The sequence below is a fragment of the Hyperoodon ampullatus genome (genome assembly GCF_949752795.1).
Source record: "Hyperoodon ampullatus genome assembly, chromosome: 1".
Taxonomy (NCBI): Eukaryota; Metazoa; Chordata; class Mammalia; order Artiodactyla; family Ziphiidae; genus Hyperoodon; species Hyperoodon ampullatus.
In genome coordinates, this window is record NC_136914.1 from 146,829,469 (window position 1) to 146,857,269 (window position 27,801).

General features: G+C 36.0%; 1 protein-coding gene across 2 annotated transcripts in view; it reads right to left on the minus strand.

Annotated features, from left to right (window-relative positions):
- Nucleotides 1–27,801, minus strand: part of SYNPO2 (synaptopodin 2) — a gene marked incomplete at both ends in the record, with an annotated part of 168,692 nt that overhangs the window by 33,344 nt on the left and 107,547 nt on the right. For both annotated transcript variants that reach the window (XM_079696788.1, XM_079696787.1), the window contains one exon: nucleotides 3,256–3,407. In XM_079696788.1, the coding sequence (XP_079552914.1) occupies nucleotides 3,256–3,407 (152 nt within the window). The remainder of the gene's footprint in view (nucleotides 1–3,255; nucleotides 3,408–27,801) is intronic.

A 27,801-nucleotide genomic window follows, 5' to 3' on the forward strand; every position in this document is an offset into this window, starting at 1 on the left:
CATATTTGAAAACAGAAATTGGCAACATGTTTATATTATTATTTAAAGATCTTCCAAATAAACTTGTCTTTTAAAGCAAAGCAAAAATGCTCACAAAAGGTTATGAAACAGAAATCCATCCTAAATTCAGCTTTTGTTTTTTTCAAAACACAAGTTATAGCTACATGGATGCCCTTCATCTATAATTATTGGGGTGTTTTCAAATAACCATGCTTGTTATAATATGACAAAGCATTTTAATGTCTTATTGACTAAGTTTAGGTCTGGACATTATAAAGTCTCATAAACATATTCAGCAGCTTCAGAGCAATATTAATATACAGATAACTCAAGTAATCCTTTTAGAGGCTGTGCTTTCTTGAAAGGAATGAAATAGAAGCTGTTTTTTTAAGCTCCAATGAGCATGTGTTTTGTAACAAGTGGACCCCAGCCCAGTACTCTTGTGTAAAGAGAAATCCTTTCCATGCTGCAATGAATCATTGAGTCATGGAGTATTTATAATCTGAGATGTCTCCCCTTCTCTACTTGAACTTGCTCTCTTGGAGCATTTTCCTTATAGGATCTCTGAAGTCAAACTGTTCCTTAATCTCTCAGCTAAGGAGCCCACAGCTGTTCACCACAGTCCTTTGATTTTAACCTTTACCATTCCCAGATTGTTTTGCAAATTTGGGTTTGCAAGAAGCAGTGTCAGTTAAGGGTTAAACAGCTTCTTGCTAAAACTCTAATTTAAACTCTAGCTGCTTTTAGAAGAGAAGCATCATTCACAGGACAGCTGTAGGAGATGCCTTCATTTCTTACATTTGTAAGTTTTTTTAAAGAAGCAGCAGTGCCTATCTTGGCCCCTTTCTTCTTCCCACAAAATGTACCCTAACTAATGCAGGGTCATCAATTGAAGGGAGTGAGCCCCTACTTCTATTCTACTCAAGGGAATTTACCTTAGAATTTATGTTGTAGTAAAATTTAAGACTAATATTCAAAATAATTACTCCTAACTTTGCTTTTGACTGCATTTAGCAAAACAAAAGTAAACAAAACACAAACTAACAGTCAAATGAAATGCAGCTTTCTCTATGCAAGTAATCTGTAAAGCTTCCTGGTAATACCAAAAAAACCATTATAATATAGTATTTTTAAAACATGTTGAAAGCAAATTAGATCTTCCTTTTATAGGAAATGATGAATACACTGTATGCAACTGAATTTGAGGGTATCAAAAGGCCAGAGAGTTTTAATTTAGGAAGGCCTTGAGATGGAAGTAGATTAAATCACTTTGAATTATGTTAGCAATCAGTTATGAATCTAAGAAGAGAATAGTTTGAGTTTGTTCCAGCCTTACACACTGTAATACAGGCAAATGGGTCAGATAAATGTTAACATTTATTGGTAGCCAAGGTAAAATGGATAGATATACATGAATAAAAATCATAAAAGAACTAGAGGTTAAAGCTTTATACCTTAAAATGCTCATTTCCATTCAGTGCACATAGGTACTCAATTCCACAATTTATGTGTCATAATTATATGGGTATATATATATAATCATTTAAATGAAATTTACCGTAAGAGAGACAATGTTAAAGGAGGATTTTTTTAAGGTAGTCTGACCCAGCTACCTCTGGGCAATAGTCCGGGAAAAGTAAATCACTTGTCCTCTAGGGATAGACAACAGTTACATGAGTGAGAGAAATATTTAATTCCAGGAAACAATGTTCAGTTGCCCAGATTGGTAGTGTAGTGGTGGTGGTGGTGGTGGTGGTGATGATGATGATGATCACCTTTGGGCTGATTTTAATTTGAGATTCCATTTTGAATCTCGTCAATTATTTATTTATTTTGTAAAAGTAAAAATACTTAAGAGAAAATAATAATAATCATGATTCCAGTTCTTAAGAGTAGCAGAGAACGAGTCTATTTATTTCTGAAAGTAAATAGGTACCTAAGACTCAACTTTAAACCATCAAGGACTTTCGCAATGGTAGTCAATCATAATCAAAACAAAAACTAGTAGGGGATGTCTCAGACTACAAGTGTGTTCTGAAGAGACTGGCCTCATTAAATCAGTAAAGACACTAAAAGGGAATAAGTTAGAAAAGGTTTTTCTCCCATTTTGGATGTGATTGAACTTCAAATACCTCAGAGATTTATGCATAATAATGGCCAACCCTGTGACTACACTTGGCAACATTCCTGTTAGATCCCTTTTAAAAGCAAATGGCAGCTTTATAAATAAGTAGGATCCCACGGGCTTAAACACTGGGCTTGAAGGATAAATATTCAGATGGGAGATTCTGAGACAAATGCTAGATTTCTTTTATTTTCACAAAATTTTGGCCAAAGTGAGTTCACGTTTGTATAGAAATGGAATCATATTGAATGATTATCAGAGGGGTAATGCTGCACATAGTCTTTCTACAGAGTTAAGGCAAAACCTAGAAGGTTTTGAAATTCTGTGCAAAAAGTCCTTCTCTTGTCTTTCTGAGGCTGCTTTCTAGGAAGCCAGAGGGTTCTTTTGTGGATTCATTATAATGCCATTGTCAGGGCCTCATTTGCAAAGTTAATGTGGACTATACTGCCATTTGCACATGGTAAAAATGTTGATGCTATAGTTTTTTGTGATTACCCTCATTGTTTTCTTTTGGTTTTATGTTTAAAGTTTGCTTCTGCATTTTTAAGCAATTAGGTGAGGAAGGTGGTATTTGGAGAGATCAAACTGACAAGTGATTTGCATTGATAGTCCAAAAACTAACCATCAGCTTTTGCCCATATCCAAATACTGGTTTTTCTGGCAAACAGAAATTGGGCTGCTTTTAAGGGTTTCTTGGTTCTTTTCCTTCTCCTAGGCATCCTCTTTCTATTCAAATAAATATTATACAATATAACATTGTGACATTTAAACATTTTAAATTAATGTAGGAATCTAGGAATTATAATTTAGTGATCCTGACCCACCAAAAAATCTAGACCTAGAAGTATTATGTTCAATATACTGAGCTTCCTAAGGAAGTAGTCTAAAATACCTAACCAAGATTTTCAACAGAGTTCTTGAAACAAAATTTTCAAGTTAATTCTCAATTAACCAGAAAATTCAGTTGATTAGAATTGCCATTTTTCAAACACTATGATTTTTCTGTTTAACTATACTGACCTACAGAGCACCCTCATTTCCCCATAAATAACAATTTATATGGTAGTAGGAGCTATAAGCTTTCCCATGTAGCTTCGGGAGAAAATATACATTCCAACGAATCTTCTTACCTTTTGACGAGCATTTGGAGAGAGTCTGTTATGCTCTCCATGAGTTTGACGACTTCTGGGTGGGTGAGGTCTGCACAAGGGCTGCCATTGATAGAAACCACTTCATCCCCCTCACAGAGCCCAGACCCGGAGGCTTTGCTCTGGCTTCGGACCTGAGTGGAGTGAAAAAGGAGGCAACAGTTAGAATTATATAACATAAAAAACGTGACACTATCTCTGAGAAATTTCTACTTGGGAGAGGTAAATAGATCTTCAGACTGTAAAAGCAGCCCTGATTTTCAATCTACCTGTTAACCTATAAGACCATCTTAAACACTTTTCACCCGTTATGCACAATTTATTATACACCATAATGTCAACATTTAATTTCATAGCATTCTAAGTAAACAGAAAAAAAGGAAATCAAATCTATGGTGAAGGAACTAGAAAAACAGAAGTAAAGAATAGTGAAGAATGGAGGAAGACAGATGTTTAAACTGATTATACGTTAAAAATAATTATTTCACACTGTGAAGTTTGATCCAATCAGAAAGTGGCTTCTCCCATTAAAATAAAATTTAAAAGCCCTTCTCATTGCCAGGGTGGATGGAACACCAAATGTAAGAAGGACATGTAGGGCAGGACAATCAATTTAAGGAGATAGCTGTACAGCTCAGTGAACTGACGAAAGCCATCCCAGTAAAATGGGGAAATTAGGCAGCAGGATATTAAGAATTACGTCAAAGGGAGAAATCCTTCATTGAAATCAACTATTCAGGGCTTGATAATAAGCAAACCTTAGCAAAAAAGAAAGAGAAAAAGGGATTATTTTGCAAAAAAAAAAAAATAGAAACAGCCCTGCTATAAGGATTGCATCATATTCCAGCACAGATTCAGTGGGACGAGAAATGACTAAAAACCTAGAAGAGAACCTTCAGATCCTGGAAGAAGAGAAATTCAGAGGAGTAGAATAGCAACAGAGAGCTCCCACCAGTCCTTAGTGAAGAATAACATTCAGTTATTCCTGGAGGTTTACATTCTGTATAATTATGATTATGGTAAAATGCTGTGCTGGTTATTCTCTGTCTGCCCTTCCAGGCCCATTCTCTACCCTCCCTGGCACCTCTTTATGGCAGTGGGAGAATTGGCCTGTAGAGACTGCAGTGACCAAGTTCCCTTGCCTGCCAACTCCTGGTTGGATTTGGTCAACGGGAAGGCCCAGTAAGAGGTCAAGGAGCAAGGGAAATGAGAGGTCAGGGAGGTGTTCTCCCTGCAAGACCTGCTGGGCCACGATTTGGCAATGGCTTTGCTCCTTGATCTAGACAGTTAGAGCTCTTGTCCGTCTGTCCCTCTACCATGCCTTAACTCTTGTTATATTCCAATAACACACACCATCTCTTTGCATCTTCAGGCCTAAGGGTAATTATAGCTTCCTGCTCTTGATCTCTGGGTGCTTCATTATCATTTGTTGGTTCACTTGAGCCTGCCTTTAGTCCCTGCATTACATTGTCTTTAATTACTCCTTTGAACAGGTCACCTATTTCCTGCTGGGACCCTAAATGATACTAATGTGTTTAGATTTCATTTTATAACGTGAATTTAATAGTTCTCAATGAACAATGTATCATGATCATACAATCTCAAATTTAAGAATACTTTAAGATAATCTTATATACATTTTCTACCAAGGGGATCCCTGTTTGACTATTAAAATTAAGATTCTGAGTCCAAAGAGGCCAAAACCAGGTAAGCAGTGCTTCTTGAAGAATGTTTTCATAGCCAGGCTCATTTCTGATTTGACATAAAATGTATTTCAATTTACCTCTAACAGATGCCCACAAATTCTTGCTAAGGTCTTAAATGATAATTAATATGCTGACTGAAACAGGTTTAAAGTTTATATCTCCAAGTGCATTTATATTTTAAATGATACTCTTGGAAGCAGAAGCATATCTTTAAGTGCCAAAGCAATGATGCTATTGAAATTTGAAGTGATTCAGTTAGTTTTGTTCTGGGAGGGTCTATCCTTTTATTGTTATAAATTATAAGAAGGCCTTCCCCTTTTTCTGAAAAATCAATCTCATTCGTTTTGTTTTGAAAGGAAGAACACACTAATTTATTGCAAAAATTAAATGAACTCAATATTTCCAAGGCTATAAGGAAGCAACAAAAGCAATGAGAAAGAGAATTTCACCCAGTTTTGAAAAATATTTGTTTATTGACTGCCAAATATATTTGTTTTGTTGTCTTGCATGAAATTATTAAAATAAAGAATCATGAGAGAGTTGTTAATAAGTCAAGAATAAAACAATGCTCAACAATGAACATTTAAGTTAGGAATAGAGTTATTCACATTTCATTTAAATTTATTTAATTTTTTTAAATAAAATAAGATTAGGTGGATAATAAAGCATATTTCTGAAGCATAAAACCATTCATCCAGTGGAGTCAGATGTACTAGAGTACAAACAGAAAATTCATCCTTTTGAGAACCAAAGGGCTTTTATGTTGATAAAACAGATGCGTCATTATACCCTGTACCCCGGCCCCCACTAGGCTCAATCTTGAAGCTGGGGTTCCGTTTATCAGCAATAAATTGTGTGAGTTTTGAGCAGCTTCATGGGTTTGCAGAGCAAGATTAAAAATTGGTCCTTGGAAAAAAAACAAATCCACAACTTAATAGAGCTGTCTATCATCCAAACACGTGTTGCTTGATGGGAAAAGTGCAGTTCATCATTATGCTTGTCAAGTGGAGCTTTTAGTGGTATCCAAATAATCAAAAGCACTATGGTAGGAGCCATTAGCATTCCTTCAGAGCATACATTCTGAGGTCAACATTTGGAATCAACTGCTGTGATTGTGTTTAGCTGACCTTTTACATTTGTCTGAACAGCAGGAAATATTTTTTCCCTCAAGAACCATGTTAAATATGGTGATACTTTCCTTGCTGCAAAGACTTTTCTAAAGGACTACTCTTTCTCCATTTTTAATAGGACTAAACTAAACAAAGGTTGTATGCCAGAGTCAATTATGCCCAAACATATCCCTTGCAATCACCAACTTCACCAATATGGTTCTGTTCATAGGTGTATTATGAAGAATAAACATTTATTAGGGTACAAAAGATCTTTACCTTATATTGTGTATAATTATGTATTTTTATAATTTGTATAATTGTGCATTATTATGTATCTGAGTAAAAATTCTATTCCCTGAAAACATTCGTACTTGTTAAAATGAAATACATTGTCAGTAAAAAGAGTAAGTTTGCATATAAAAATCATTACTATTTATAATGCTGAATCTCTATCAGTGAAATTATCAACCAGTCTTCTCCTCAGGCCATTAGTCCTAGATTCATAAAATATGTGTCCTAGTGGAAAAGAACACCAACTCTGATGAAAGAAGACATAGGATTAAATTGTGTGGCTCCAATCCTTGCTAACTCTCTGAACTTAGATGAGTTACATTACATCCTTAAGCTCTAGTTTTCTAAAGTGTAAAATAGAACTAATAAATTTGATCTCTCTAGATGGTTAATAAGCATTAGAAATAATATGTGTTAAGTTCCATGATGAACATACAGCTCATAGAAGTGCTCAAGAAGGGACTAATGAATAAAAATGCATTGACTTCCTACACACACACACACACACAAACAAAAAGAACATGCCAAGTAAAAAGAAAAACTGTAAAATGTTAGTACTTTGTCTATAAGATGTTTGAAAATATCTGGATTTATTTTCAGTTTTTATCCATATACGTGGCATTATCTAATCATAATCTAAGATAAACAATGTTTTATGTGTCTTTTCCTCAGTAAGTACACATTTCATAACTGAAATATGGAAGAGAAGACAAGCCTATTTATTGTTTCCCAGCAGAAGTAATAATACAAATATTTAAATATTAGTGGCTTGTTTTTATTGAGCACTTACTATGCTAAGCCCTTTACATCCTTAAACCATTTATCTCTATAAAACATTACTGAGAAGTATAAATGTACTTCTACTTGTATGTGTTCAGACATGCTGTCATTACTCTCATTTTTATGGATCGGAAAACAGAGACTCAGAAAAGTTAGGTACTTTGCCTAAAATCACACAGCTAGGACCAGAACTTGAACACAGGGATTTTGACTCCAGGGCTTGTGTTTTTAACCATTACACATACTGCCTACCTAGTCGATAGTCTAAATTCTCTACCATGAGCCCTACAGTGAAGAGAGAGAGGAGTGCAATAACAATTGACCTACAGTGAGTAAAGTCAGAGAGGAAATGGGAGAGACTAGGAAGAAGTGACAAAAACTTGCCTGGTCAGTCCATAAACCAATGTTGGGAAGGACAGGTTTTGTTTATTTTGTTTTCCTTCTTCTTCTTCCTCTTTTATTATTTTAAGAGTTATATATATGTAATATTCTTTAAAGATTTTTCAATCTTTAATTTTTAATTGTCAATTTTATGACCCAATATGTTACAAATTCAAAATTGAATAAAACTGTGTTTTGCAAACTGTGATTTGAAACAACGAACCTATGTGAGCATGTAATATAACTCCCTTTCTTTGAAAACATTCCCTTAGAGACCTCATTCCACACCTAATACATTAGTCAGATGAGTGAGTTTCTATCCATAAATCCTGTGTTCCCTTTCAGTGTCTCTCAATTTAATCAGAGCACAAAACTAAGAGAGATATTGGTAATGTAGATATTTACCAAATACTGTGTTTTATTGTTTACAGCCCCTTGATCCATGTCAGGAAAGATTTATTTTACTGCAACCAAGTGAAAATGTAAAGTTAAAGCTTCTTTAGGAAATTTAACAACATTATTTCATTTCATAAACTAAATCTGAGAAGAATGTCAGCTATGCTCATTTACTTTTATGATAAATAATTCCCTGGTAAAATGAAAAAAGCTCCATTTCTATTAACTTAGTATTGCTTCATGTCCACGTCTTCCAGAACTGACTAGAAAGCAAATACCAGGTTTGAGTTCTCACAGAACCTTGTACTTAAATTACTTTGTATTGTGTATATGACATATCAAGTGTGTCAGATTCCTGTTAGCGAAACTAAATCTTGTCTCATGGGCTGCATTTTCACATACAGTTCACTGACAAGTCCTCTTGGAAGATGTCAGAGTAAGTGGTAGAACCAAGACAGTCTCCTCTTTAAATTCCACTACTATATGTATTAAAATACATGAAAGAGAAAGAGAATATAGCATAAATTAACCTATCCTATGCAGGGCTATTCTTAATCCATAAAATAAAGTCTTGGGACCTGGAGATAACTAAGACAGGATGAAAGACATGATCTCAGACAAGTAAAAACATTTTGATGGAAGTTGGAAAATAGTCTATGATCTAGTAGCTCTTTCTGAAGCCCCAGCCCTTCCTCAGTTTTCTACTTCAGGCCTTTGGCAAAACTTCCCTCATACTTCTAAGACAAAATTTAATAAGCATTCCCTCACCCCAACTGGCTCTTAAACCAAAGACTTAGATAAGTCTGTGTTTATCAGCTGTCCAGTGAAATGGTCAGAATGGTCACTGGAAGGTACAGCAAGAGCAATGATGATGGTTAAAGTTTTAGAAATAAGTAAATAATCCGATTTTTAATGGGCTTGCTTTCCAATTTCTGAACTCCAACCTCAGCCCTTCAAGGGGGGTTTCCTAATAACAAAACTGAGTTTACAAGTTGTTGGGAATTCACGTTCACAGTGGTACAATATTTTTGGAAATCAATAGCAAATAGCAATATAACAGTTTCAGAATGACAAGGCAAAAGAAAACAAGGACCAGAACACAATGGAATAAAAATAATAATAACCCAAGAAAAATCTTAATAGTAGGAAGCAAAAAGCATCTTGGAATTCAGTGCAGAAATTCAACAGTAAAATGGAAAAAAAAGACTTGAGGACATATCTAGACTATGGGAAAAATAAACAAGAAATATAACTAGTAACTGAGTAAATAAAAAGTCAGAGAAAACTGTGGCAAAGAGTTGAATGGATTGCTCGACTTTTGTCCCAAGCCCCCTTGAATGTGCCTTGTGTGCAACAGAAGCTGAGAAGATAAAATAACATTTCCCAGACTTTCCTTCAGCTAGGGTTCTGGGTGTGATTTAATTTCAACAAGCAGATGTACCTGCAAGAAACTTGCACTTGAAATTGAATTAAATGGAGAGAGGCATTAGACTGTGAGGCATCCATCTTGCTGGTGCAGATCTGGGAGATGATTTTCCTCTGGCTACAGCAGTTCTACTGGCAGTTTCTTAATCCCAGATCACAGCTAAAGTGTGTAATCCTAGACCTAGCACTGGGCCAGCCCAATAGCTTCCTGATTGTGGCAAATGTTGCCAGTCCCTTGGGTAGCCAGTTCTACAATGTTGTTTGAAGTCATTTCTGGAGGCCCTGCCTAAAGCCTGCCTTTCCAGATCTTTCAACAATTCTGTAGGTACTTCTTACATTCCTTTTCTCCCTAAATTAACTAGAGAGTTTTCTATTTCCTGCAAATGAACCCTGAGCTGATACAGAAAGATAGAATCAAGGGCAAACATAGAAGGTAAAAAAGGACAAGAGGTAAAACAGCAACTATTTCTAAGATACAGAAAAGAAAAAAAGATGGACACAGATGCTGATATTTCAAGACAGACAGGAGAGACAATGCAGGAAAATGCAGGAACTAACACCAGATAAATTGTATGAGGTCACCATCTGCTAAGAATACAGGAGGAAAGGCAGAAGGGGATTAAAACTTGAGGACAATGAAGTTCAGAAAAACCACTGTAGAGTATGTACTAGGAAGTTAATATGAGAGAAATAAAAGCTTTGTGAAGAACTTAGAGGGAATAAAGTAAAATGATTATTAATATGCACTGTTGTCCAGACAAATGTTCTAAAAGGAGAGTAGATAATTCCTAAAATGAAGTGAGGCTTTTCTCCATTAAAGCATTGATAAGTATATGAAGAATTGAATAAGAAATTCAATTATACAAATTGTCTAAAAATAGTGAAAATAATTCTTAAAATGTATATTCAAGTTGGGTCATGGATGCAAATACAAGTAGACACTAGGATTTTTCAGTTATTCTATACTCAATTCCTCAATTCAAACTCAATAACCTGTTTCTCATATTGAGTTTTGAAGATTATGAACTTTTCTGCTCTGGTCAGTAATATAGGTCCAGATACTGGGCAAAAAGTTTTCCTTTTGGATGATTGTCTTTATCCTTAGGGACCAAGTCACCATAAAAGTAAAAAGCATTCCTGGTAGCAACTTTGGAAAGATTCCCGAAGTAAATAATTCTCTTTAACAGGAATGAGGGCCCTAATCCATGGGGCTGCATACTTAAGAATCTGCATACCAATGTGATTCCACAGGCAGAAACGATGCCGCAATATAACTGCTATGAGCTGTTAGAAAGCAGCCACCATGATGCTAGAAAACCAACAAGTACAAATATGGAATGGTATTCTCTGCTCTTCTTTTCTCCCTAAGAATGTAAACATCCCAGCTCTTTCAGAAAAACACTGATGGACCAGAGCCTTAGGTAGGACATGTCCATCTGCTCTTTTGTTGGATTAAATTGTGAAAGATTGCACAGAGGCTTTGAACTATAGGCAGATTCTTTTTATAAATATTTATACAGAATATTTTTTTAAAACTTTTAAAGACCTCATTGAAAAAGCACATGTAAAGCCTAAAAGATTAGATAAATAAGTAGTCAGTATAATCAGGATGACTCAGAAAAGAGAGCAGAACTAGAACTCGCTATTTGAGTTTCTCAAGTCTCTGTTCATATTTATTAACTGCACGCCCAACAATTAACTAAATGATTATTATGCTGCAGTACCTCATCTATTAGGAATTTAGTTATCTAAAAAACTAAGTAAGCTCAACAGTCTTTTGAGTGGTCAAAATACAATAAAAAATTCACTAAAACTTCTATACATCACTGTAAGTGTCTGGGATCATTTTTCAGTCTATTTGCTCAATTTTAAACAATTCTGATAAGCTTTTTTGTTTAGTTTACAGAAAATTAGAAATGGGGAGACAAACATGCACACTGTATAAAGATGTTACAGTTAACACAACACCAAAGCAAGGAAGTGAAAGGCAACATTTAAAAACACACAAAAATCTTAAAAAAAAAAAAAAAGACTCAGAATACATTTAATGAAAGTGTAAAAAACTTTCACGTGCTCAATGGGACTTAGTGCCTCTGCTGTATTTGAGTAAAATAATGGGCATTAATAATAATGATAACAATTCATTTAAAGTATTTAAATCACCTTAGTAGACTAATTAGATGCAAAAACACATGTGACATCTTTTAGAAAGAGTACCATTCCAAACAGCTAAAATAGAAGTTTTTTTATTTAAAGGTAGAACTAGGCCTGAGGCATTACCATATTAATAAAGTGAAGGAACTGGATTAGAATTCATAATCTGAGGTCCTTAATACTTTGCTTGTGTTGGTGTTTTTACTGAAATTGTTTCATTTCAGACACTGTATATGTCTCATGTACCCAGAAAAATGTATCTGTTTTTCCCTAGCTCTAGATATGCTCGTGCAGGGCCTGGGAATGTTAATCAAGGACTATGCCCTTTCAGGGAAGGGCCAATTTAAATAACCTCCTCCAAAGTTTTAGTTAACTGGAACTTCATTTAGTCAATCATTAGTATATAAAAGTGTGTGACCTAAAGCAGCAATTCTCAAACGTTTTGGTCTTAGGACCCATTTACACTCTCAAAAATAACTGAGTACTTAAAAAATATTTTGTTCTTGTGGGTTCTATCTATTGGTATTCAGCATGTTAGAAATTAAAAGATATTTAAATCTTTTGTTTATTAATTAATTTAAAAATAAAATAACAGTATGTTAACACAAATGTTTTATGAAAAATAATCATGTTTTCTAACACTAAGATAATTTGATGAGAATAGTGACATGGTTTTCTATTTCTGTAAATCACTTTAATGTCTGAGCTTAGTAGAAGACAGCTGAATTCTCATACGTGCTTCTGCATTCATTCTGTTGTGTTACATTGTGTTGATTGAAGTGTATGAAGAAGATCTAGCTTCACACAGATAAACAGTTAGAAAAGGGAAGGGTATTTTAATAGCCTTTTCAGATAATTTTGGATATTCCTTGATACTACATCAAGCTCAGTAAGTGGCAATTTCTCAAACTGCAATGTGGAATCTGAAACCATAGCAATGAACTTTTCATACTACATTATATTAAAATTTTCTAGTCTGTTTTGCACTTTAGATAGATCTTTAGCCCATCATGATTCTGTTACATCACACACTAGTCATTTAGAAAATATTGGTTGACTGAGTTATGCAGATCTTCCAAACGTTGACACATTTAATCATACAGTATACAAAATCACACCTCAATATCATCAATGATCTCAACAGAGAAGTCTTTAAGTATTGGGAAGCTGTCAAATTCATGGTGGCAGGTGCAACTTTCTAATTTTCCCTTGAAAGCTCGAATACTGTCAGTTGTTTTCCTTGAAGTGACAGGCTCACTTTGCTCATTTTCCAGAAGATGTCTGCTGAATACCCAAGTCTAAATAACCATAGTTTGTCTGTCAGTCATTCTTTAAGTAAAAATGATGTTCCATGAAAAAAATGACTAGTTGAGTTTGCAATTCAAAAAATTATGCAAGTACTTCCTCAAGACAAACATTCAAAGTGCTTTACATGTATCCTCATTTTGTCACACAGAATATTAAAAAGATGTGTGCTCAAGATTTAATAAAATGCAAACTTTTACTGCTTTACCAAGGACATTCTTACATGAAACCAGCATCTTGTTTCTTAAATCAAATGGTGACAGTGATTAATACAACGACTTCTAGTACAGGTAGGTGTCACTGCCTCAAATGCTAAGGTGTCATCCACCTTTGCTTTTACACCATCAGTGCAAATGTCAACAGAGTGAAAAAAGACAAACAATGTCTTAGTACCATTATGAAAATCATTTAGATCTCACAGATCCCCTGAAAGCATCTAAGAGACCCCTAGAGGTCTGCAGACTACACTTTGAGAACTACTCATCTAAAGGGACAGGGATGCGTGGTACGCATCTTTGCCCTCTTGGGTATCTGAGTTTGAGAAGAGGAAATTTCATCAAAGGCAATTCAGAGACAAACAAGAGTAAGGTCCAGCCTAGGGAAGAAAGGCTGACAGAAGCCAGGAAGTGATACCTTTTAAAAGCATGTGCTAAGAGAGCATGCCACAACCATGAATTCAGATAAAATATCACTCTGGTGATCTGAGGAAATGGAGAAGCAAGCAGTTTCAGCCCAGGTTCCAAGTACATTCTCAGAAGAGAGGAGAACAAAGGGGAGAATAAAATCTTAACTGGGCTAGAGTGTCAAGGGTGCTTTTTTTGTTTGTTTAACATTTATTGGAGTATAATTGCTTTACAATGGTGTGTTAGTTTCTGCTTTATAACACAGTGAATCAGCTATACATATACATATATCCCCATATCTCCTCTCTCTTGCGTCTCCCTCCCACTCTCTTTATCCCACCCCTCTAGGTGGTCACAAAGCACCGAGCTGATCTCCCTGTGCTATGCGACTGCTTCCCACTAGCTATCTATTTTACGTTTGGTAGTATATATTTGTCCATGCCACTCTCTCACTTTGTCCCAGCTTACCCTTCCCACTCCCCCTGTCCTCAAGTCCATTCTGTAAGTCTGCGTCTTTATTCCTGTCAAAAATAGCTTCCATTCAGTTTCCAAACTACTGGCTAGTTGAAATTCATTGAGAGCTGTGACTGCAATACAAAGATCTTTGTATCTCTTCTAACCCAATGTATGTATTGCATATATAGGCGTGCAATAAATATGTGCTAAATAAATGTCAATATGAGTAAAGACTGTTGCAACTTCCCTCAGCAATGGGCCAATAGTTGCTCCCAAGCCTACTATTTTCTATGTATTCTTTCTTTGTAATCTCTTTTAGGTTTAATATTACTACAAAAGTATCATATGATTAATGGGAAATTCCCAGTGTATTTGTGGAAGAGAATTGGTCCTATTGAATACTGGACGTCAGAGATAACTGAGTTTTCCCCAGCAAAGGGGATGGCCACACCATGACTCAATAAGCAGCTCTGCGGCTGCTCCTGCGAATCACTCCATTTCACCATCAGTCCCCTGGCCCCATGAGAGGTAAGGTCACAGGCAACCAGTAAAACATAAAACTTTATGTGGGTTTGGTTGTACTTTATGGAGATAAGCACATGAGCAGAAGCAGTGTGAGGCGCTGGAGCTGAGGCACTACCACAGGTGCTGTTGCAGTTCCTATGTGCTCCGTCTGCCTTGGAAGCTCCATGTGAGCTGGGTAGGCTATGGAAGTGGATTGCCAAATCCCGTACTTCAGGAAGGGAAATCAGGGTCATGCCAAGTGCCCTCTGTGTCCATGTAAGTGTTCTGTTGATGCATTTTAAAACCAGTCATGCTCCTTGCTGGGACTGACCAATTCTTTTCCTATTTATTTCTGATTAAGGAGAGCCTACATGAATGTCATCACCTTGCCAAAAAATTCTGGGTCAGAGCCAGCCAAGGAGAGCCTTCCAGAGGCAGGCAAGAACCCTCAGCTACTCTCACTTTTTACCTTGCTGGAGGTCAGTGTTGAATTTACAAAGGAAATAGAGTTGGAGCTTGAGGCTTTGCTTATGTTACCTTATTTAATTAATTAGTTAAGTAATAATCCTGCATATTCACTGATTGTCTTTCATGGACAGAGTTCTGAGGTCTGAAGTACAATCATGAGTATTGCCCTCAAGAGCTTTATATTCTAAGATAGATAAGAAAATAGATAAGTGTAACCCAATATGACAACTGCTATGATTAAAGTTAACCCAATATGCAGGGGGAGCACACAGCAGCGTCATAGCCAAGGATTACTGGAGGAGGGAAGATTTTCTAAAGGACACATAAATGTTAGCCTTACGAGGAAAGGTCAAGGGAAGTCAGAAACACAAAGGCCTAAGAACCTAGCATGCATCAAATTCTCAGTCAATGCTTGTTGGATGAACTATCTTTTCACGATGCATTGCTGCCTCCTATTAATACCGCAGTTTCTTGTAGAGCACTTCAAAACAAATGCCTGTTAGCTCACCTACAAAATGGCTAGAAAAATCCCATCTTTGCTATTCAAAGTGCGGTTTACAGAAAAGCAGCATTGGAACCACCTGGGGACATGTTAGAACCACAGAATCCCAGCCCCCAACCCAGGTGAACCACAGTCTGCATTTTAAGATCCCCTGGTGATTCATATACACATTAGGGTTCAAGACTGTGCTGTTCTAAAGGCTTGTCAACCAGTGATGGCCTTCTAGGACAGTGGTTTATAACCTTTGGGAACATCAGACTCTATGGAGAGGACTTTCAAAATGCAGAAATCCAGTTTTTATTCCCTTATCTTCCACAAAAACCAAATCTTGGGGGCTGGGACCTGCATTTTTAACAAACTTCCCAGGGAACCCTGAGGCCTGTTCTTTGACACAACCTGGTATTATTTTCTATAGAATACTTCAGGGAAATACATTAGGGGCCAACCATTTTTCTGTGTGTGTGTGTGTGTGTGTGTGTGTGTGTGTGTGTCTGTGAGATGAAAAGGCAGATCTTCATTGAATGACTTTCTTCCAAGTGATTAAGTTATTAACTCTTTTGAGCTTCAAATAACCATACTTTTCAAGGAGACTAGAAGATGAGTTTATGATCATTATTTTAAGAGGGTTTTTTTTGCACATCCTTTTATTTTAACTATATAATTTTTATGTTTCTGAAACAAACATGATCCAAAGTCAAGACTTTCTGGATTAGAAGTGGTGAACATAATATAAGCTAGAATGCTACTAAAGGCCGCTTATGGGGAAAATTATAATCCAGATTTTATCCCTAAGCAGATCATGCAGGCAACTAACTAGCTCTTCAGAACTACTCTATGTAGCCTGCAGCCATATAAAAACTCCAAGTACCATTTGACAGTACTTGTGCTAAATGTATAATGCAAATATAACAACACATTCAAATTTTGATTTACTTCAACTATCAATATAACTTTTATTCTCTAGCTGTTCATAAAATTTAACATGCTGAAGACAAGGAATTCCCATTTGTTCTTGATTTTCATTTGAAACTAAATATGATGAAATTTCCATTTCCTCTCTATTATTACATAAACCTGAAGCAAAGAAATGGAATTATCAAGCCTTGTTTTATAGGAAAAATTATCTCCACATTAATTAAATTAGTTGAGCATAATATGGCATCTTCTAATATTTGAAGGAAATGGAATAGTCAAATGTCAGATAAATATATTTAAGTATTTTAATGAGTTGAAGTTCAGTATAAAAGCACTTGGTGTAACTCAAGCACACTACACAACATCCTCTATAAATTATACTTTTAAAGGAAAAAATAAACCACATTAATTTCTTCAGACAAGGACTTTACTGCTTTTACAAATTGTTTGTAAAAGAAAATTTAAGCAATATTGTCTCCTCCTCTTCCCATGAAACAATTTGGATTTGGATGAAAATATCAAATCACTACTTTTTTCAAATGAAATGGTTTGGCACTATCTTTCATAGTAACAAAACATCTCTGTTACTGTTTGATCACATTTGTATTTGTTAAGACTTGCTTTCATTCAGAGTTTGATTTAGAGAGAAATAAAAAGCCTCAGTTTTGAAGGCATTCAACCATTCACCAAGTACTGTCTCCAGGAGTGGGTACTGCTCTGGGCTTGCCTTCCCCAGGCTAACTCCGGAGACCAGGAAGAACTTGGCAATTGAACCTAAATCTTAAAAGGCTGGTTACATGACATGCCTTGATAACTACAGAGAATCATCAGGATCCAGAGTGAGAGGGGCACTAAACCCACGAGGATTGATTTAATCCAACAACAAATTATGTATTAAGCATGTAGTATATGCAAGGTACTGTACTCTGAAACATATGAAGATTATTATGGCAGAGTTCCTGAGCAAAGCTCTCAGAAGTGGAAAGCTGTTGCATTATCTGCTGCAAAATTTAGTCACCCATTTCTTTCATTTATTTGTCTGTCCTTCCTCTCCCCTCTCTCCCTTCCCTCTATCCTCTCCTCCCCTTCCCCTCGTCCTTCTCCCTTTCAATCTCTACCCCCCCACCTCTTTCTCTCTCTCTCATAATGATGTCTCTTACAAATTCTCCATGGACTACAATTATAGTTGATGGACTCAATCTACGTGTCATTTACAATGGTGTGAAAAGAGGTTTCTTATGCTTGAGCCGACATTTAAGATCCATTCTCACAGATTCCTTTATTAACACACTTATATTTGACATGTCTATAGTCCTTGAAACAAAATATACACAGCAAAAGTATAAGATGATGTTATTAGCATGTAAGTGTATAAGCCAGATGTTCTGTCTGTTCCCCAAAATCAGTGTTTAAAAAATTGAAATCCATATTAAAATAGGAAAATATCATTGGAGGAAATATGAATTGGCACTCCTGCATTAAGAGCTAAGATAGGAACGTGAAGAAGACCCAGGCCACAGGGAGCCTGACACTGGTGATGAGTACAATACTGTGCTGTGCTTTATAGAGTCCAAACTGAATTGTGGATTTGATTCTGAAGAGTGTAATTATTTGCTAAGAAAATGATGAACATATTATGAAATCTAGATTCTGGCTTATGTCATATAGGGCTTATATATAAATCTAAGTTCTTTATTCAGTTTCTGTTGTTCAATAATTTAAAAGCCAACCTCTCAGATAAAACGGTATTACTTTCAGTTTTTTAACATTTTACTATGGCCCTTTTCGCCCCATGCCCTCCATTTAAAAAAATGTTACTAGATCCACCAGAGGGCAGACAGCAGAAGCAAGAACTACATTCCTGTAACCTGTGGAACAAAAACCACATTCACAGAAAGATAGACAAGATGAAAAGGCAGAGGGCTATGTACCAGATGAAGGAACAGGATAAAACTCCAGAAAAACAACTAAATGAAGTGGAGACAGGCAACCTTCCAGAAAAAGAATTCAGAATAATGATAATGAAGATGATCCAGGACCTCAGAAAAAGAATGGAGGCAAAGATCAAGAAGATGCAAAAAATGTTTTAAAAAGACCTAGAAGAATTAAAGAACAAACAAACAGAGATGAACAATACAATAACTGAAATGAAAACTACACTAGAAGGAATCAATAGCAGAATAACAGAGGCAGAAGAACAGATAAGTTACCTGGAAGACAGAATGGTGGAATTCACTGCTGCAGAACAGAATAAAGAAAAAAGAATGAAAAGAAATGAAGACAGCCTAAGAGACCTCTGGGACAACATTAAATGCGACAACATTCGCATTATAGGGGGTCCCAGAAGGAGAAGAGAGACAGAAAGGACCTGAGAAAATATTTGAAGAGATTATAGTCGAAAACTTCCCTAACATGGGAAAGGAAATAGCCACCCAAGTCCAGGAAGCACAGAGTCCCATACAGGATAAACCCAAGGAGAAACACACCGAGACACATCAAATTGGCAAAAATTAAAGACAAAGAAAAATTATTGAAAGCAGCAAGGGAAAAACAACAAATAACATACAAGGGAACTCCCATAAGGTTAACAGCTGATTTCTCAGCAGAAACTCTACAATCCAGAAGGGAGTGACATGACATATTTAAAGTGATGAAAGGGAATAACCTACAACCAAGATTACTCTACCCAGCAAGGATCTCATTCAGATTCGATGGAGAAATCAAAAGCTTTACAGACAAGCAAAAGCTAAGAGAATTCAGCACCACCAAACCAGCTCTACAACAAATGCTAAAGGAACTTCTCTAAGTGGGAAACACAAGAGAAGAAAAGGACCTACAAAAACAAACCTAAAACAATTAAGAAAATGGTAATAGGAACATACATATTGATAATTACCTTAAACATGAATGTGTTAAATGCTCCAACCAAAAGACACAGGCTTGCTGAATGGATACAAAAACAAGACCCATACATACACTGTAAAAAACACAAACACATGGAGGCTAAACAATACGTTACTAAATAACCAAGAGATCACTGAAGAAATCAAAGAGGAAATCAGAAACCACCTAGAGACAAATAACAACGGAAACATGATGATCCAAAATCTATGGGATGAAGCAAAAGCAGTTCTAAGAGGGAAGTTTATAGCAATACAAACCGACCTCAAGAAACAAGGAAAATCTCAAACAATCTAACCTTACACCTAAAGGAACTAGAGAAAGAAAAACAAAGCCCAAAGTTAGCAGAAGGAAAGAAATCATAAAGATCAGAGCAGAAAGAAATCATAAAGATCAGAGCAGAAATAAATGAAATACAAACAAAGAAAACAATAGCAAAGATCAATAAAACTAAAACCTGGTTCTTTGAGAAGATAAACAAAACTGATACACCATTAGCCAGACTCACCAAGAAAAAGAGGGAGAGGACTCAAATCAATAAAATTAGAAATGAAAAAGGAGAAGTTACAACGGACACCACAGAAAGACAAAGCATCCTAAGAGACTACTAAAGGCAACTCTATGCCAATAAAATGGACAACATGGAAGAAGTGGACAAATTCTTAGAAAGGTATAACTTGCCAAGACTGAACCAGAAGGATATAGAGAATATGAAGAGACCAATCACAAGTAATGAAATTTAAACTGTGATTAAATTCTTCCAGTGAACAAAAGTCCAGGACCAGATGGCTTCACAGGTGAATTTTAATCAAGTATTTAGAGAAGAGCTAACACCCATCCTTCTCAAACTCTTCCAAGAAATTGCAGAGGAAGGAACACTCCCAAACTCATTCTATGAGACCACCATCACCCTGATACCCAAACCAGACAAAGATACTACAAAAAAAGAAAATTACAGACCAATATCACTGATGAATATAGATGCAAAAATCCTCAACAAAATACTAGCAAACAGAATCTAACAACACATTAAAAGGGTCATACACTATGATCAAGTGGGATTTATCCCAGGGATGCAAGGATTCTTCAATATACACAAATCAATCAATGTGGTATACCATATTAACAAAATGAAGAATAAAAACCATATGATCATCTCAATAGATGCAGAAAAAGCTTTTGACAAAATTCAACACCCATTTATAATAAAAACTCTCCAGAAAGTGGGCATAGAGGGAACCTATGTCAACATAATAAAGGCCAAATATGACAATCCCACAGCAAACATCATTCTCAATGGTGAAAAACTGAAAGCATTTCCTCTAAGATCAGGAACAAAACAAGAATGTCCAATCTCGCCACTATTATTCAACATAGTTTTGGAAGTCCAACATAGTTTTGGAAGTTTTGGGAATGTAAATTGATACAGCCACTATGGAGAACAGTATGGAGGTTCCTCAGCATAGTTTTGGAAGTCCTAGCCATGGCAATCAGAGAAGAAAAAGAAGTAAAAAGAATACAAATTGGAAAAGAAGAAGTAAAACTGTCAGTGTTTGAAGATGACATTCTCTATACATAGAGAATCCTAAGATGCCACCAGAAAACTACTAGAACTAATCAATGAATTTGATAAAGTTGCAGGATACAAAATTAATGCACAGAAATCTCTTGCATTCCTATACACTAATGATGAAAAATCTGAAAGAGAAATTAAGGAAACACTCCCATTTACCATTGCAACAAAAAGAATAAAATACCTAAGAATAAACCTACCTAGGTAGACAAAAGACCTGTATGCAGAAAACTCTAAGACACTGATGAAAGAAATTAAAGATAATACCAACAGATGGAGATATATACTGTGTTTTTAGATTGGAAGAATCAATATTGCGAAAATGACTATACTACCCAAAGCAATCTACAGAGTCAATGCAATCCCTATCAAATTACCAATGGCATTTTTTATGGAACTAAAACAAAAAATCTTAAAATTTGTATGGAGACACAAAAGACCCCGAATAGCCAAAGCAGTCTTTAGGGCAAACAACAGAGCTGGAGGAATCAGACTCCCTTACTTCAGCTATAATACAAAGCTACAGTAATCAAGACAATATGGTACTGGCACAAAAACAGAAATACAGATCAATGGAACAGGATAGAAAGCTCAGAGATAAACCCACGCACCTATGGTCAACTAATCTATGACAAAGGAGGCAAGGATATACAATGGAGAAAAGACAGTCTCTTCAATAAGTGGTGCTGGGAAAACTGGACAGCTACATCTAAAAGAATGAAATTAGAACACTCCCTAACACCACATACAAAAATAAACTCAAAGTGGATTAGAGACCTAAATGTAAGACCGGACACTATAAAACTCTTAGAGGAAAACATAGGAAGAACACTCTTTGACATGAATCACAGCAAGATCTCTTTTGATCCACCTCCTAGAGTAGTGGAAATAAAAACAAAAATAAACAAATGGGACCTAATGAAACTTAAAAGCTTTTGCACAGCAAAGGAAACCATAAACAAGACGAAAAAGCAACCCTCAGAATGGGAGAAAATATTTGCAAACAAATTAATGGAGAGAGGATTAATCTCCAAAATATATAAACAGCTCATGCAGCTCAATATTAAAGAAACAAACAGCCCAATCCAAAAATGGGCAGAAGACCTAAATAGACACTTCTCCAAAGAAGACATACAGATGGCCAAGAAGCACATGAAAAGCTGCTGAACATCACTAATTATGAGAGAAATGCAAATCAGAACTACAATGAGGTATCACCTCACACCAGTTAGAATGGGCATCATCAGAAAATCTACAAACAACAAATGCTGGAGAGGGTGTGGAGAAAAGGAAACCTTCTTGCACTGTTGGTGGGAATGTAAATTGATACAGCCACTATGGAGAACAGTATGGAGATTCCTTAAAAAACTAAAAATAGAATTACCATATGATCCAGCAATCCCATACTGGGCATATACCCAGAGAAAACCATAATTCAAAAAGACACATGCACCCCAATGTTCACTGCAGCACTATTTACAATAGCCAGGTCATGGAAGCAACCTAAATGCTCATCAACAGAAGAATGGATAAAGAAGATGTGATACATATATACAATGGAATATTACTCAGCCATAAAAAGGAACGAAACTGGGTCATTTGTAGAGACGTGGATGAATCTAGAGACTGTCATACAGAGTGAAGTAAGTCAGAAAGAGAAAAACAAATATCATATATTAACACATATATGTGGAACCTAGAAAAATGGTACAGATGAGGCAGTTTGCAGGGCAGAAGTTGAGACACAGATGTAGAGAACAAACGTATGGACACCAAGGGGGGAAAGTGGCGGTTGGGGTGTGTGTGGGATGAATTGGGCGATTGGGATTGACATGTATACACTGATGTGTATAAAATGGATAACTAATAAGAACCTGCAGTATAAAATAAACAAACAAACAAACAAAAACAACTAATACTAAACTTTCTTTGGGTTATTTGTATGGAAATATGTTAATATAAATGTTTCAGACATTACATGAAATTTCTAAAATTCTTATATGTTCTGGTATAATGTTATAAGTCATAATTCTAATTATTACTTTAAAATGTATATCTCAGAAATAACTAAATTTCCTTGTCAATTGCATTATTATGAACTTTCATCAAATCTTTAACCGTGGTCATTTTTAAGTCTTTTGTCATTTACACACAGTTCTGGGTGTACTCTGATGCTTTTGCAAATATATTCCTATAAAAGGGTTTCATCTTCAAGGAATTCATGGAAAAGACTCTGACAAGTACAGGTTTCTGGTAACTGACTATATTGCTGAACTGAATGAATAAGCATTTTCAGAACTCCAATGGAAAACTGATGAATTCATAAAAGTGCTAACAAAAGATCAAGATTTAAAAAATTAATTACATGGGACTGAGTGAACTGATGAGGATGATTATAATTTTTGTAGCTTTCTGTTTGAAAAGAAAAAAATTCCACAAGGACTCAGAGGCAAAAAATATACAAATCAATTTTCACTGCAAAGTAAAGGAGCTGTTACAGTGGAGGATTACTGGACTGAATGTCAATATTATGACGTAGTATGAGTGTGTTTTGTGTTTGGTGAATGCAATCATTGTTGCTTTTGTTGTGGTCATCCACTTACAACCCTTGATGTCAGTTTATTTATCTCTTGTAAAAATAAAATACTGTGTGTGTGAAAAAAATAAAGTTACTAGTATTAGATTGGCCAAAAATTTCCTTCTGTTTTTAAGTAAAATAAAAGACACATTTTTCATTTTCACAGAGCTTTATTGAACAATATATTCACTGTTTTGTTCCACTACCTTCTGCCATTTTTCAGGCAACTTCATAATTCCATCTTCCCAAAATTTATCTTTTTGAACACAGAACTGTTCTAGGTGCCTTTTACGGTCTTCCAGGGAATTGAAATTTTTTCCATTAAGAGAATTTTGTAAAGACTGAAATAAACAGAAATCCAAAGGTGCAGTGTCTGGTTAATACGGCAGATGAATCAGAACATCCCAGCAAAGCTGTAACAGTTCTTGCCTGGTCATCAAAGAAACATGTATTCTTGCGGTATCCTGATGGAAGAGTATGCGTTTTCTGTTGACTAATTCCAGATGCTTTTCGCTGAGTGCTTCTTTCAGTTGGTTTAATTGGGAGCAGTACTTGTTGGAATTAATCATTTGATTTTCCGGAAGGAGTTCATAATAAAGGACTCCCTTGCAATCCCACAATATACACAACATCACCTTCTTTGGATGAAGACCGGCATTTGGTGTGGTTGGTGGTGGTTCATTTCACTTGCCCTACAATCTCTTCTGTTCCACATTATTGTACAGCACCCACTTTTCATCGCCCATCACAATTTGTTTTAAAAATGGAACGTTTTTGTTACATTTAAGTAGAGAATCACATGCGGAAATATAGTCAAGAAGGTTTTTTTCGCTTAACTTATGTGGAACCCAAACATCAAAGTGATGAACATAACCAAGCTGGTGCAAATGATTTTCAGTGCTTGACTGGATATTTTGAGTATGTCGGCTATCTCTCACGTGGTATAACATTGACTGTTCTCAATTAATATCTCGATTTGATTGCTGTCAACCTCAACTGGTCTACCTGACCATGGAGCATCGTCCAGCGAGAAATCTCCAGCATGAAACTTCGCAAACTACTTTTGACACCTTCTCCATACACTGCACAAGTCTTTTTTTGTGTTTCAGTTGCGTTTTTACCTTTCTTGAAATAATAAAGCATAATATGCCGAAAATGTTGCTTTTTTTCTTCCATCTTCAATATTAAAATGGCTACACAAAAGTTCGCCAATTTTGATAAGTTTTTTTTTTAATGCACACTGATACGACAGCTGTCACAATACAGTCTAACAAAATTGTTTCAAATAAGTTAAGACAACTAAGCACTAGTAGAGCCATCTTATGGAAAGAACTCAACGAACCTTTTGGCCAACCCAATAAAATAGGCGTGTGCCTTATCATATACCTTTCGGTTTTTGGTTTGTTTTAGGAATTTTCTGGGTCCTCCTTATCTCTTTGTGTGTGTGTGTGTGTGTGCATGCGTGTGTGTGAAGAGAAATGTCTATGAGCCACTTGAGAGTAGACATGACATCTTTCTACCTGGTACAAAAAGCCAAATGCACTTCCTAATGTGATGTCTATTAGTCTTAGAAGCCCACAAATGTAATTAAAAAACATTAAAATGGTGAAGCAATAAGGCAAGATATTAAGGGGACCAGAAGAAATATGAACTAATGTAGGTGGCCACAAAAATTGTTATAAGCATACAGTAAAGGAAAGCTTGGTAGATAATAAATGTAGATTGAAAGACAAATGGTAATTAGGGAAACAGTGTCTGTGTGTTGTAATACGCTGGCTAGAGCAGATTACCCTAGCTCTCATAGCTAAATGGAAAAGCTATTAACATAATGGAGCAGATGTATCTGTTACAAAATAAAATATTACAAGTATTATAAAGAAAATTTAAAAATAAACAACAATCTTTAAAATAGCAGTGACAATGGTTAGCTTTTACTGAGCACACTTGACAGGTTCCAGACACTGCACTAAGTCATTTACAGAGATTAAGTCAATGAATTCTTAGAATAACCCTGTAACCTAGGTGGGTATTATTATTCCCATTTAATGTTTCAGAAAACAGAGGCTTAGGTGGTTGAACTAGTAAGTGGTTTTTAACCTGGAGTGAATTTTAACTCCCACTCTATGCTGCTATTCCCTTTTCTTTCCCTGCCTCCCTTCTTTTTCTCCTTTCTCTCTGTCTCTTTCTGTCTCTGTCTCTGTCTCTCTCATGGTTCCTTTAAGAGGAACCATGTTAATAAGGTATTAATTGAACTTCCTGATAACTCTACAATTGACCTTTTAGCTCTGACATTCCCAGACACCGGGCTTTCCAAACAAATAGCTTCCCTTTGTTGTTTGGGGTTTGCCTCAGAGCCAGAATTTTGAAAATCCTGGCTTCAGGTTTCCACACCTAATCCTTGCCAGGCGGTAATACATTTCAGCACACAAGCAAGAAAACAAAGCTCCACTTGGTCCTTGGCCTGAGGCTCTGTGGCTTTTCTGGCCAACCCAACCAAAAGCACAATGGGAAACCCCCCATCATGGTCATTTCTAGATAACCATTTGCCATCTGGGGAAAATGAATATAGAATAGTACCTGGTAGTTTCTATACAAAGAGGTTCCAGGTTTTTCCCCCATGTTTCTGGTACAGCTCTGGATAATTCCCTTAGATATTAGCCATCTCCTCAAGAAATCATAAGATATACAGCATCTTAAGTAAAATTTATAACACCAGAGCCTCTATGGTGGTATTCCCTTTGACTTTGCTTTGAAAAACCTTATATTTTACAAAAAATGTAGCGTCTACTTAAAACATGGACCTATTCATGCACCTTTAACCTTTGTTAGAGAATGTGATGTAATGAAGATACACAGCTAATCCATAAAATGTCTAATTTTCGTGAAAAATGTGTAACATCCAATATATTAGCATCCAAATAAGATAACCTAATGTTTTTGGTTATTGGATTCCAAAGACTGTAGAACATTTCCTTCTTTGGCCTTGGAGAAATTTGCTCTGGGATTTCAGCCTGGCCCTTGACTTACTGAAAGACTACAGACTTAGAACAAAGCAAGCTGGCTAAGAACAAAGCAACTAGTGAAAATGAAAGTAAGAGGTCTAGAGCCCGAGGCTTAGCATGTGTTCTTTTTTTTTTTTTAACATCTTTATTGGAGTATAATTGCTTTACAATGGTGTGTTAGTTTCTGCTTTATAACAAAGTGAATCAGGTATACATATACATATATCCCCATATCTCTTCCCTCTTGTGTCTCACTCCTTCCCACCCTCCCTATCCCACCCTTCTAGGTGGTCACAAAGCACCGAGCTGATCTCCCTGTGCTATGTGGCTGCTTCCCACTAGCTATCTATTTTACATTTGGTAGTGTGTATACATCCATGCCACTCTCTCACTTTGTCTCAACTTACCCTTCCCCCTCCCCGTGTCCTGAAGTCCATTCTCTAGTAGGTCTGCGTCTTTATTCCCGTCTTGCCGCTAGGTTCTTCATGACCATTTATTTATTTTTTTTTAGATTCCATATATATGTCTTAGCATGCGGTATTTGTTTTTCTCTTTCTGACTTACTTCACTCCGTATGACAGACTCTAGGTCCATCCACCTCACTACAAATAACTCAATTTTGTTTCTTTTTATGGCTGAATAATATTCCATTATATATATGTGCCACATCTTCTTTATCCATTCATCTGTAGATGAACACTTAGGTTGCTTCTATGGTCTGGCTAAAGAATGAAATTAGAACACTCCGTAACACCATACGCAAATATAAATTCAAAATGCATTAAAGACCTAAATGTAAGGCCAGACACTATCAAACTCTTAGAGGAAAACATAGGCAGAACACTCTGTGACATAAATCACAGCAAGATCCTTTTTTATCCACCTCCTAGAGAAATGGAAATAAAAACAAAAATAAACAAATGGGACCTAATGAGACTTAAAAGCTTTTGCACAGCAAAGGAAACCATAAAGACGAAAAGACAACCCTCAGAATGGGAGAAAATATTTGCAAATGAAGCAACTGACAAAGGATTAATCTCCAAAATTTATAAGCAGCTCATGCAACTCAATAACAAAAAAACAAACAACCCAATCCAAAAATGGGCAGAAGACCTAAATAGACATTTCTCCACAGAAGATATACAGACTGCCAACAAACACATGAAAGGATGCTCAACATCTTTACTCATTAGAGAAATGCAAATCAAAACTACAATGAGATATCATCTCACACCAGTCAGAATGGCCATCATCAAAAAATCTAGAAACAATAAATGCTGGAGAGGGTGTGGAAAAAAGGGAACACTCTTGCACTGCTGGTGGGAATGTGAATTGGTACAGCCACTATGGAGAACGGTATGGAGGGTCCTTAAAAAACTACAAATAGAACTACCATATGATCCAGCAATCCCACTACTGGGCATATACCCTGAGAAAACCATAATTCAAAAAGAGT